Source organism: Diplotaxodon limnothrissa, linkage group LG11 (genome assembly GCF_057381915.1).
Source record: "Diplotaxodon limnothrissa isolate DT_005_m linkage group LG11, D_limnothrissa_male_GT1.1, whole genome shotgun sequence".
NCBI classification, from domain to species: Eukaryota; Metazoa; Chordata; class Actinopteri; order Cichliformes; family Cichlidae; genus Diplotaxodon; species Diplotaxodon limnothrissa.
This window is the reverse complement of record NC_140606.1, coordinates 38320243-38332246: the sequence shown is the minus strand read 5'-3', so window position 1 is coordinate 38332246 and position 12004 is coordinate 38320243. Positions and strand designations below refer to the sequence as shown.

The 12004-nt window shown below is 43.0% G+C and overlaps 1 protein-coding gene across 1 annotated transcript; it reads right to left on the bottom strand.

Moving 5' to 3' along the window:
* Positions 1 to 2132: 2132 nt before the first annotated feature.
* psmc4 (proteasome 26S subunit, ATPase 4) lies at positions 2133 to 10637 on the bottom strand. The gene is made up of 11 exons (XM_085365999.1): positions 10591 to 10637; positions 10003 to 10101; positions 7285 to 7471; positions 6829 to 6975; positions 6550 to 6659; positions 5833 to 5926; positions 5557 to 5724; positions 5375 to 5451; positions 3523 to 3691; positions 3029 to 3084; positions 2133 to 2559 (listed from the first exon to the last, which is right to left on the bottom strand). Exons 1-11 carry the CDS (start codon positions 10621 to 10623, stop codon positions 2446 to 2448), a joined length of 1254 nt encoding a protein of 417 aa, XP_085222125.1. The 5' UTR covers positions 10624 to 10637; the 3' UTR covers positions 2133 to 2445.
* Between the last annotated feature and the right edge of the window lie 1367 nt (positions 10638 to 12004).

Sequence of the window (12004 nt, the reverse complement as noted above, 5' to 3'; positions counted from 1 at the left end):
GGGAAACGTGGCACATTATATGTATGTTGACTGGGGGTTGGGTTCATTTAATAAAATCCAAGGGGAAGCACAAAAGCCCAGTGTAAGACAAATAAGCATTATTTTGAACTGTGACTCATGCAAAGCTGCTCCAGTAGAGTCCAACATTAAAAATGTGGAGCTGAGAATGAGCAGAACGAGTGCACTTCAACAATGTGTTGTTTTTAAGCCTGCTATGTTAGCCATCGTGCATGAAGTAAAGCTTAGTAAGTACAGTGGAGTAGAGACTAAACATTTCTCTCTGGACTGAGTGAAAGCATAAAGTAGTATAACGTGGAAATACTCCAGTACAAGTACCTCAGGGTTGTACCTGAGTGCTGTCTTTGTGTAAATGTGCTTTATTCCCCCACAGCCAAACCTGAGGGCAGTTTTTAGAAGTCAAGTCTGTTATATTCTTAATAACTCAGTGCCTCTGTTCACTGTTTATGGCTTTATTATTTTTACAGGTTCCTAAAGGAGATTAGTTGTTTTCCCGACCTTTGTACAGACATTTCATCTGAATTACAAATCTATAAATCTTACCCTGAAATCTTACCTGTAATACAATCAGTGGTTGGCTCGACTTTATTTTATACTTTTAGGTTTTGAGGGTGTCCCTGGCAATTACATAATCCAGAATAAGGCCATGAGTTTCGTGAGGTGCATAAATTTCCTGCTAGGCGAGTGGCTAAAGGGTAAATGGCACAGGAAGCATAGCAGGATGTGTGCTGGTAGAGAAAGCTCACTGCAGTAATTTCCATTTAATCTGAATTTGGTTCACAGAAATCAAAGCTGACATTCATTTCGTTGGGAGGCACTGCCGTCAGCTGTCAGCAGGTTTTGAACTTCTGCTCTGTATGATAATCATATTTTGGGTTCAGTAAGGGTGTGTCTATAGACGGGCACACGGAGCCCCCCCAAAAAATGTCAGCTAGGACCCATCCATCTTTAATATACAGTCTGTATACTCATTCCAAAGTCGTCATTTAAAACTGTGATGATCTGGAATTTAAAGATAAACAACTCACTCATCGCCTGCAGCAGGTTACAAACACATTTAAGGTAAGATAACATTTATGCTTTCAGAAGACAAGCGTTTAGATGAATGATCGCTGTGGCTGCCTCTGCACTGAATCACCTTTGTTTACCTGTTTCCGCGAAGATAACAGTTATCGAGATGACAGGCCAGCCACCTCGCTACAGCTTACTTCCTGTCAGCGCCTCAACGGCTCAAAGCAGCATGGATGTTGTGGTGTCAGGCCTGTGGTACAGACTCTTCCCTCGACAGTGCTTTGGGAGAAACCACAGGGTGGATCAAATATTCACCAGGATGTCCTCCTGCCCAGAAATAGCGATCCCGCAGCTCTGTCCCTTTTATTTCGACCAGGTCACCTACATCCTTCCTACCACACCCCTGTAGGTACCACCACTCTGATGGACAGGCGGTTCTTTAACTTGTGTATTTGATTTCCTAATCATCTTCCTCCCACTTCAAGGGGCAGCGGTAACCTCCAGCTGCAATGCTTCAACTCACGGGCAAACTTAAAAACAGAGACGCAAAGACCGGCAGGGGTGCGCCGAGAAGCTCGGCCCAGCACCGGCATCCATCTGAGTCGACTCTGTCAACTCCAGAAGCCAAAAAGCGGCAGCAGTTTATCCACACGGGACTACATCTATCTCATGTATGGCTCCCACTGCTGATTAATAAATGTATCTATTTTATCTGGTAAATGTTGCGATTGTACCTGATATTACTTCAGCCATTAAAGAACAGGTAACTTTTGTGTTGTTTGATCCCCATCGATGAAGCCAAGTCCCACCCAGAGAGTGAGTATCAGGTCTAAACGGGTGCTTCGGTGCCACAAAGATGAAATGAAAAGGCTGGTGCTGGTCCGGAGTGGTGACAACGCAGCGACTGCTGGATCTGAAAAATGAAGTCAGCATCGAAGCATCTAAAACTGCCGTGGCTCTAAGGTCCACCCTGAAATATGCGAGACTGCGTTTAAATCAATTAAAGTGACTCCCGCTTAATATTCTCCATCGAATAACAAACATTTGTTGCTGCTCTAATGGCTCAGCCAGAAGTAGAAAAACAATCACCATCATTTCCTGTTTTTATGGAAAACATCTTTAATGTATTTCTCGGGTTATTCAGACTACACACAGATACAAATGCTCTATCCGAGCTACAGTCAGGGCCAGATATTTTAGGAACCAGAGGAGCGCATGTACGAAAACACACTCCTTCACATGGTGGTGTGACACGGGGCTGACGTGAGGCCACGAGCGCCACAGTGAGTAAATTTAGTCCAAAAATCAACGCAGGTCGTGAATTCACAAAAGACTCGCCGTAGTTACAGACACAGACGGAAATCAATAACAGACGTGTGTCTGGACATCTTTATTCTTCCCGATGATCTTTTCCGTCTACTTGTAGAACTCGTGCTCCTGCTCGTCCTTTTTGATGACCGTTTTGTAGGCTTTTTCAAAATCTTTGGCGAGGACGATGTACCTGTTCTCTCGCACTGCCAACATGCCGGCCTGAGACAAGACAAGAAGAAAAGTAATCAGTTTTATCTTATTAATGAAAGTAAATAAGGTTAAAACCATTATAAGTCTAATTTAAAGTTCCCAGAGTAAACACAACATCTCACACAGGTGGTTTTTGGCCACGTTTGGCGCTCGTTTTATGATCTTGTAGCTTTAAATTGAAATTGAGCCGACGCTTTTAGGAAGAGGTCGTCAACAAAAGGTCGCCGATTCAGTTCCCTTTAGGTGGCGTCAGGAAAAGCATCGGACGGAAAACTCTCCCAAATTTAAACACGTGGAGCGAACGGCTCAAAAAAGCTTCTACATTTAAAACTGGCTGATCGAAGTAACATTCAGCTCACAGCCGATCAAATTTTAAGACTTCTCCAAACTGTATTTAACACATTATCACTAATAACTCATACTTAATGGATGCATTATTTTAAAAAGTGTAAACAAGTAGGTGTAGCGCATAGCTCACCTCCTGGCAGATGGAGTTGATGTCAGCTCCAGAGATCTTGTCTGGTCGGGCCACATCTGTGTGTCAGTGAAGGCCGAATCAACAAAAACAGCATTCAATGAATCAGCAGCAGTGATGAGGTGTCTATGGAGGAGGTGCGATGTAAACAGTACGCAGGGAGCACATTTTCATCTCTAACACTTTACAATGCAAAGCAAGCCGTTGGTGTGTTTTATGCCAAACGCGAGTGTGGAAACCAGTTCGGCCCTGAATCCAAGTGAATAATGTGGAGGACAGACATGCAAAAGTAAACGCAGATGGAAGGACTCGCAGACTAAACACAACAAAACCTCCAGCCAAAGAAGTCAACAGCCCAGAGTCGGAAACGAAACCCAACAATGTAGAAACTCACAGTGAATCGTTTAAATGAGAAAACCTGAAGTGAGACAGTTACTACGTGCTGAGGTGAATGCTGCAGAGCGGGAACAAAATAAGCTCAAGGGCCAAAAGGATACAGTCCTCCAGGTCGACCTCCTCCGACAGGTTCATTTTACTGGTGATGGTGGAGAAAATGAGACGCTTCTGCCTGCGGTCGGGCAACGGGAACTCGATCTTCCTGTCCAGACGACCCGGGCGGAGCAGAGCCGGGTCCAGAGTGTCGGCTCTGTTGGTGGCCATGATCACCTGAAGACGGGGAAGAGGGGTTGACATGTTCTTAAAGCACATGATTGTAAACGTGACATGTGATGTGTTCACTTAATAAAGGCACAGATGATTATTCTTTAACTTGGACTGTCTCTCCACAGAGGTTTCCTTGAACTCTTAAGCTCTTCAAATGAAAAACAGAAAAAATAAAGAGAAAACCAACAGGTGGAGGTGATGGAGGACAGCAGGGAGTGACATCACTCTGCTGTAAACACCGTCGAGCTGCAGTGAGCCTGCGTCGTGTTGTCGGAAATCTTTGCTTTTTCATGGCATTTTCAACTATTTATAAAAAGATAACGCACAATGAGCTTTATTTATTACTAATCTCCCATTTATTTACAATGGTTATTATATGAAGTACCAGTTTGGAATACTTGGATCTCGCTTCTATAAATCCTCCACGATCTGCCATTACGGCCCTTTAGATCTAATTTACCGCTCCGACAGCTGCTGAACTTGACACAGTAATTTTGAATTTTGGAAGAAAACACAGTCTTTGTATATTATTCTGTGCTGGGATGATGAAGAATGGGACTGGATACTGTGGTAGAATAAACTAATGTCAATGAACTAAAGGTTACTTAACTTTAGAGACGTGTGTTGTTTTTACTGGACGGGACAGGAGGAGGATTTACTCCAGGCTGTACGTCACGTAACGTTCAGAGACTTTGGACAAGAACATCTGTGATATGTTAGGAATTCAGTCTCAGAATATTTATTCTGGGAAAACATCCAGAGTTAGAAGAAGATAAACATACTAAGAAAGTGGTCCAAACCAGCGTCACGACAGGCAGATTGATCCTCATTAAAGGCCTTAAACTCACTTTGGAAATATGGCGAAGAAATGATTCGGAAGAGTGGATAATCATTTCTTTGGAGGACTACTCTCGACTTGAGCTGCGTCCAAACAGGAAGCACCGTGGCGACTGAAGACCACATGATCTCAGTGAGATTTCCCCACATCGAGCGACTATAAAAAACAGAAAATAACCCGAGAAACTTTTCTCAGCTTTCAGGCGATCGCCTCAAGTGACTGCCAGTGAGAGCACAGCAAAGGCCGATTGACATGTAACCTGACAGTAAATATATTAGTGAGTTACCTAGGCAACCAGAGCCTGGAATTGTCTGCCTGCAATTGAACAGCAATCACCTTCAAAGCAAGCTTCAGACCACAAAGAGTAGACAGGATTTACCTACACTACATGAATCTGTTACATATGATAAATATGCTCACATAAATAAGCACAAATAAAAGCTGTTAATGATACAAATGAGAATAAATACGATACAGTGTTCCTGATTATTTCTGAGCGTGTGCATTTGTAACATTTTAACCATCAAGTTCCTGCACTTTTCTCACTGTAAGAACTATTTTGGCAGAGAAAAACAAATCTGCCCCAAAAACCTTTCTGGGTTATAGCATTCATCAGAACAGGAAGGAGTTCTTTGTACAAGTCTTAGCTGCACTCCATGTGTAAACAGCTCAAGGGCAAAATGTCCATTTAAGGTGCTGATGAATGACGCCGTGAGCCTCGGGGATGCTCTCTAAGCTGGATTGCAGCAGACGCAGTGATAACGATGCAGTGAATGAAATGCAGCTCGAGTCAGCACGCAGAGATGTGGTGCAGCCACAGGGGGAAACAGTTAAGAGGCTCGGCTCACCTTGACGTTGACATTCTGGTCGAATCCGTCCATCTGATTGAGCAGCTCGAGTAAGATTCTCTGCACTTCCCTGTCAGCTGCAGAGGAAACAAAGAGGTTAGACGGCCGAGTTCGTCACGCAGACAGTCGCGTGCAGGACAGGGGCTAAAAACAACATGTATAAAAGTCGGGCTGTTTCGTACCTCCGGTCTGTGCATCGAAACGCTTCGTTGCAATGGCGTCGATCTCGTCGATGAAGATGATGGCGGGGGCGTTTTCTTTTGCCAGCCGGAACACGTCCCTCACCATACGAGGACCTTCCCCCAAATACTTCTGAACAAACTCGGAGCCGACCACGCGGATGAACGCCGCTGCAGGCAGAGAGAAAATCGGTGAAACACAACTTATTATAAAAATCATATTAAAGCCTTTTAAAGTTAAATGTATTGCAGGTGCACATCACGTCCTGCTGCACTTACCTGTAGTGTGGTGAGCCACGGCTTTGGCCAACATGGTCTTACCGCAGCCTGGAGGTCCGTACATAAGGACGCCCCTGGGAGGGTCGATGCCAATCTGAGGAAAGAGTCAGAAGGCTGAATATGACCGAGTGGTTCGTGATAAAAAAATAACTCATGTAACATCCTTTGTTTACATTTGTTGCACAGTCATTGTTGACAAACACCTTCATGCATTTCTGCCACCTTCTGGCCGTAGCTGTGTACTACAGTCTACATGTATCCCCCAATGAGTCTTTTTTAAACTTTCATGGAGCTAAAATGTACAAAGTTAACATGTTTTATTCAACAGCGACTGAGATCATAAACCTATCAGGAAGGTTTTTTACTGAGGTTCTCTCATACACATGTATACAATAATGGTCCTGCAGGTCATTATGAAGAATCAAGGTTAAGGTTTACACTGGCTTCACTTTCCAAACGCTGACACGACGTCCATATTTTATATACAGCCTGTGGCCAGAAGTCATGTGACTAGTTTGGAGCACGTCTAGGAAGCATAGACGACCACTGCGCTCAGTGTAAATCTCATTTTATATTTTTAAAACTTTCTTTTTGAACCTTTGTGTTGCACTGCTAAGACCAGGTGTAGTTAACACTTGGCTTTAGTTACCGTTTGTGCGTCTGGCGTTTAGCAGTGTGGACCATGACGAGTGTGAAAATGTCACTTGAATATCTGACCTGTTTATAGAGCTCAAAGTGTGTGAGAGGCAGCTCCACAGCTTCTCTCACTTCCTGCTTCTGAATGTCCATACCACCAATGTCGGCATACATCACGTCAGGCTTTTGGTCTGGAAGCAGAAACACACACAAGTTAAACCAGCTCTGATGGTTAAAGTGAACGCGCCAGCTTCAGATATTTTTAATGAGACGTGAGTGCAGAAACAAAGAAAGCTCCGGCCCACTGTGATGAGTTTCCACGACAGGGCTTGAACATGTCAGAGCCTGAAGGCTTCGTACCTGACGTCAGCATCATGATGCTGCTGTCGGCCTCCGGGGGGAGCACGTCCACCAGAGCGTTGCTGTGCTTATGTAAGGCCACCGAGGCGTTGGGCTTCAGCAGCTCTCTGTCGATGGTGCTCAGGATCCGCACATAGTAGTTCGACCCTGAAAGGTTGACAACGAGGAATGAGGAGGAGGAACAGGGCTCATTACACATTTAAGGCGTACACGGCACATGGCACATCTGAAAGCCGGAACATGATAAAGCCCGTATGCATCATCTGCAGCTTCATTCATTTATAATCTATGGGTTTAATTATTTATCACAGAGTCAGGTTAAAGGGCCTGCTGAAAGATAGCAAAAACAATTATTACTGATTTCCAAGTGATGTAATATTCCATTTATGCTAATAGAGAACCCTTTCTTTTGGTTTAGTAGATCTATTAAAGTTTGCCTTTTTGCCCCCACAGTACCTGTAGTGGAACCAACAATAGCTGTGTTCTGGTCAACAGCTTCCAGGAACTGGCCAATGACGAGAGGGATGCTCTGTATCCTCTTCACCTCCTCCTGAGCGTGCAGGAACTCCTTCTTCAGATTCTTCTGCTCATCTTTGATGTACTCCTCCTGCACCTCCAGGAACTCGAGCTCCTGCTGCAGCTTCTGCAAAGACACAGCAAAAGCAGCGTGAGAGCCTGCTGGAGATGAAGGTGGAGCTGCAGGTCACATCTGCAGCTTCTATGCCAAAGGCTGCTCGATGAAAACAGCCACAATAACTTCACCTGGATTATTTAACATGATGATTAGAAACAAAAATTTGAATTCAAACTAAGCAAAATGTGAGAGTGCTGAAGGACACAGTTAAGTCCTGAGCAGAGGGCGTTTTGACTGTAAACTTTGTCTTGCAGGGACCACCAGCCCACAGTAGCACAGGCTGTTTATCCTAACCCCACACACACTACGTGGAATTCTGAGTAAAAAATTATTTACTTGATTCTATAAACATTTTTTGAAATTTGTTTGACAGCTCCGAAACCAACCTTTTTTCCCAGCTGAGAAACACTGAATGTTCCAAAGACAAAAGCAACCGTTATTAAAATGTTCACCCTGAACATCCTCTCAACACTTCAACTATTGGTACTGTTACTGAGGCCACGTCCACACATTGTACATGCTCGGCACTTTTCCTCGACATTTCAAAGAGCAGGAAAGTGATGGTGAAGGTTTTTCTGTTTTCTTTCTTTCTTTCAGCATCTCATAGTAATACTACTTGCTCATGTATACATATGTCACTGTAATGAAAATAAACACAGATGTGCCACTCACACCAGAGTGTGCGTGTAACAAGCTGAAATGACACCAGAGCGCAACAAGTGGCAACAGCCGTGACACCATTTCTGGCATGTTTGTGAGGGCGACAACAGCAAGACAATGTGGACACAGAAAGCTGCAGACTAGGGCGATATGCCCTAAAGTCCATATCATGGTATAATTTGAAGCATGTGCGGGAACGATATGTATCGCGATATATTCTTTTCTTCTGTATAACGTATTTCACACACTATAAGGCACACTTAAAATCCTTTAATTTTCTCAAAAATCGTCAGTTTGCCTTTTGTATGAATTCTGATTGTGTTTACTCACCTCGAACCGATTTTATGTGCTACACGGCGCGCAGAAACTGTCCAAAAATTATACGACTTTGGTAAGCTATGAAGCCGCCCTGCTTGATGGATTGTCAGAGCATTACGGCTGCCGTAGTCAGGAGCTTCGCGGAGTAATCTGGGTCCTAAACTCCATCATCTTCAGGTCCCAAAGTCAAACGAACACAGCAGCATCACTGAGAGTTAAAAACTGTCTAAATGATTTCATCTGTAATAAAATCATCAGCGTTGCTGCTTTACCAGGTGTAACAATTAAGTTTAACATCCATGAAAACAGAATTTATTAAATTCAACGGAGTTAGAAGTTAGCAGGAAGTTAGCTCGCTAGTTTCCACCTAAACATGATATAGCATGTTCTGACTGAGAGATTTTTGAAACTAATTCAAACGTACAGCTCTGCTACCACTTCCAACATAAATGAAACTAAACAGCAGTGGCGTTTGCAGGGTTACTGAAGTTGGACTAGCTGGTATATAATGTTGTGCTACGTGATTGCTAGCGACACAGCTATGTTAGCATAACATTAGCACAGTGAAGCTGGAGGATGAAGCCAACTTTTTTTCCACTCGATAAAAGTTGACGTGAGGGATTCTGTGGTCAGGGACAAATGCAATCGCATAGCAGGATGCTGTACACGGGCCAAACTTCAGCCTGGAGAACAACTGAGCTCATTCATTCACAATACGAGGTTAGTTATTAATATACTGCAACTACATGGGAACAGAGCAGCTGGAGAGAATTCAACATTAATGAATCAATGGTACAGAAGTGGAGGAAGCGCAGTTTTTGGCTTTCCCCATATTCCAAAAGTGCTTTGTCTCTTTGTTATTTGCCATAATTTGCAGATGACGTCGTTTCCAGCTGCTGCAATGCTTTCGACCAAAACAGGCGCAGCTTGATGACACCATCAACAATTTGTTTGAAGCCTTAAGGGTACATGCATCCACATTTCTGTCAAGTGGACCCAACAAAGTATAATCCTGGATCTATAATGCACCGCCCACTGTTTTCCAGGCGGTGAACTTCAAATAAGTACGGGTCTCTCACTTGGTCTGTTTTGAAGTCGCCATTAATTTGCTGTTTGCTACTGAAGCAGATCAACTGAGTCAGCTGCACTTCTTCTCCTGTGTCTTCCACCACATCCCAGCAGAAACCTGCTGATGCCCATGTGAGAAGAGCTTTGAAATCAGAAAAAGCCACTAATTTGGACCTAACTGCCTTCTACATGAACCTGTGTCCCCCACCTCTCACCTTCCGTTCCTAGCTTAGGAAGTAGAGTAGGTCACCTAATTGGGAGGTTGGTGGTTCTAATTCCCTAGTTGGGCAAGATAATGAACCCCAAGTTGTGAATGTGTGCATTAAAAGCACTCAGGTGTGTGAATGACGCAAGTTGTACAAAGATATATAAGAACCACTAATATAAGTGTCCTTTCACGATAGGATTTTTCAGGACTCCTGTAGTCTTTTTACCAAAGTGGACCCATTTAAGTGTGTGTAAATCTGTGAAACTTAAACAGCAGATAATAAGACCTTATATCTGGTGTACAGGTCCTCCAGATCTTCTGGTTCTGGTGCCAGGAAGGAGAGTCCCGTCTGAGGTCTGGAGCTCAGTACCGCCGGCATGTCTTCCTGCGAAGGCGACAATAAAAACACAAACATGTGGCGTTATAAACAGCCCTCAGCATTCAGGGACAAAGCCAAAATCACAGAGACCCGCACAGCAGCTGCTTTACACAATCATCAGCTACTTTCACAGCTAGCTACCAATAACTGACTACTTTGCGGTGCTTAAAACACCGAGTTCCGCAATTAAACCATCATCTGACTAATTAATACACACATTTACTGAGTACGGGTTTACAAACTCCTCACATACTTAGAAAACAAATCATTTTCCTTGAGATCTGCGAACGTGATGCTAACATTAGCGGCTAACTGGATGACATAGCAGCGGCGCTGAGAATGAATCGGCAGGTTTGCGGTTCACCGTTTTAACGACCAGCAAAACAAACTGCGACACACACACGCTGACAGACACACTCTAACACGTGAGTTTACGAAAGCCCATCACACAGAATTCACTGTAAGAAAAGGAAAACCGGGGAAACCGATTCTTACCGGACTCTTCTCAACAGACACCAAATCCTCCATCTTCGAGTTTCTTCTTCCTCTACGGCTTCCGTAGTGCGGTTGGAAAATCACTGTAGAGGTGCGTTAGCGCCACCTGCTGAAGTGGAGTGTAAGCGTTCTTCTTTCTTTCTTTCTTTCTTTCTTTCTTTCTTTCTTTCTTTCTTTCTTTCTTACATTTGTACTGGCGGTTGGCAAACAATTGAAAGGTGCATTACCGCCACCAACTGGTATGGAGTAGGGTCTAGAACGACGCTCAAAAAAAAAAATAAAAAAATCCTCAAATCCTTCCAAACAGGTTCCCCTCTTTTAAAAACTGAAATAAGGCCTGATAACTTTTACTTCCCGATTCCTTTCGCAACAAATCAACAAGATCCAGTTCGATTTTTAGGTTACTGAGATTTTGAATCAATTGTCTCCTCTCAACCTGATACCTCTGACACTGCAACATGACATGTTCTACAGTTTCAAATTCAAATTCAAATTTTTATTTGTCACGTACACAGTCATACACAGTACGATATGCAGTGAAATGCTTAGACAACTGCTCGTGACCTAAAGAAAAAAAAAAAAAGAAAAAAAAAAAGGAAAGGGCTATGAATAAGATAGGAAATAAATATGAAAAATTAAAGTGTAAATTTAACTAGGAAGGAATAAAATATAAAAAATTAAGGTTAAAAATGAAATAACTGTACAACACAAATTAGAATGAAGGGTAAATTTAACTGGGAAAGAATAAGATAAAATATATAAATTAAAGTTGAAAATAAAATAACTGTACAACAAAATACACAATACACAGTATAGAACTATATAAGAATGTATGAAGAAATATAAATAAATAAATAAATAAATATATATATACACACACACACAATAACAGCAGCTGTACAAGTATTAACTGGAAATGAAGAATATAGTGACCAGTGTTGTGCAATCCACATTTCCTCTACCCCACAGTAATCACATTTTCCAGTACTATGTTTCCCTATCATGAATAATATTCAAGCCAGTACGTCCAAATCTCAGTCTGGATATGATCACTTCCTCCCTCCTAGTCCGTCCTGCATTTCTCATTCCTCCCACCCTCCTTTGAATCTTAAACAACCATCGTCCCTTCCTTTCCTCCTCCCACTGCTTTTGCCATCTTGCTCTCATATCTAACCTTACCATACTCCTTATCTCTGCTTGGCCAAAACTAACAGCCATGTCAACCACCCCATGTTTTACGGCCTCCTTTGCAACTCTATCTGCCTTTTCATTCGCCCATACGCCATAGTGTGCTGGCACCCACAAAAACACGACTGCAAGTCCCATCATGCGTATCTGGAAAAGTGACTGCTGAATTTCCGCCAAAACATCTGCTCTACTGTCTGAGTGACTATGCTGCAGACTGACCAATGAT

What these genes read in the sequence shown, in the direction of transcription:
- psmc4 (XM_085365999.1), bottom strand. Translation starts at nt 10,623, where the DNA reads ATGGAGGATTTGGTGTCTGTTGAGAAGAGTCCG. An exon ending in CATCATGATGCTGACGTCAG is followed by an intron (nt 6,660 to 6,828) that starts GTACGAAGCCTT and finishes TTCTGCTTCCAG; the next exon opens with ACCAAAAGCCTGACGTGATG. An exon ending in ACCAGAATGTCAACGTCAAG is followed by an intron (nt 3,692 to 5,374) that starts GTGAGCCGAGCC and finishes CCCCGTCTTCAG; the next exon opens with GTGATCATGGCCACCAACAG.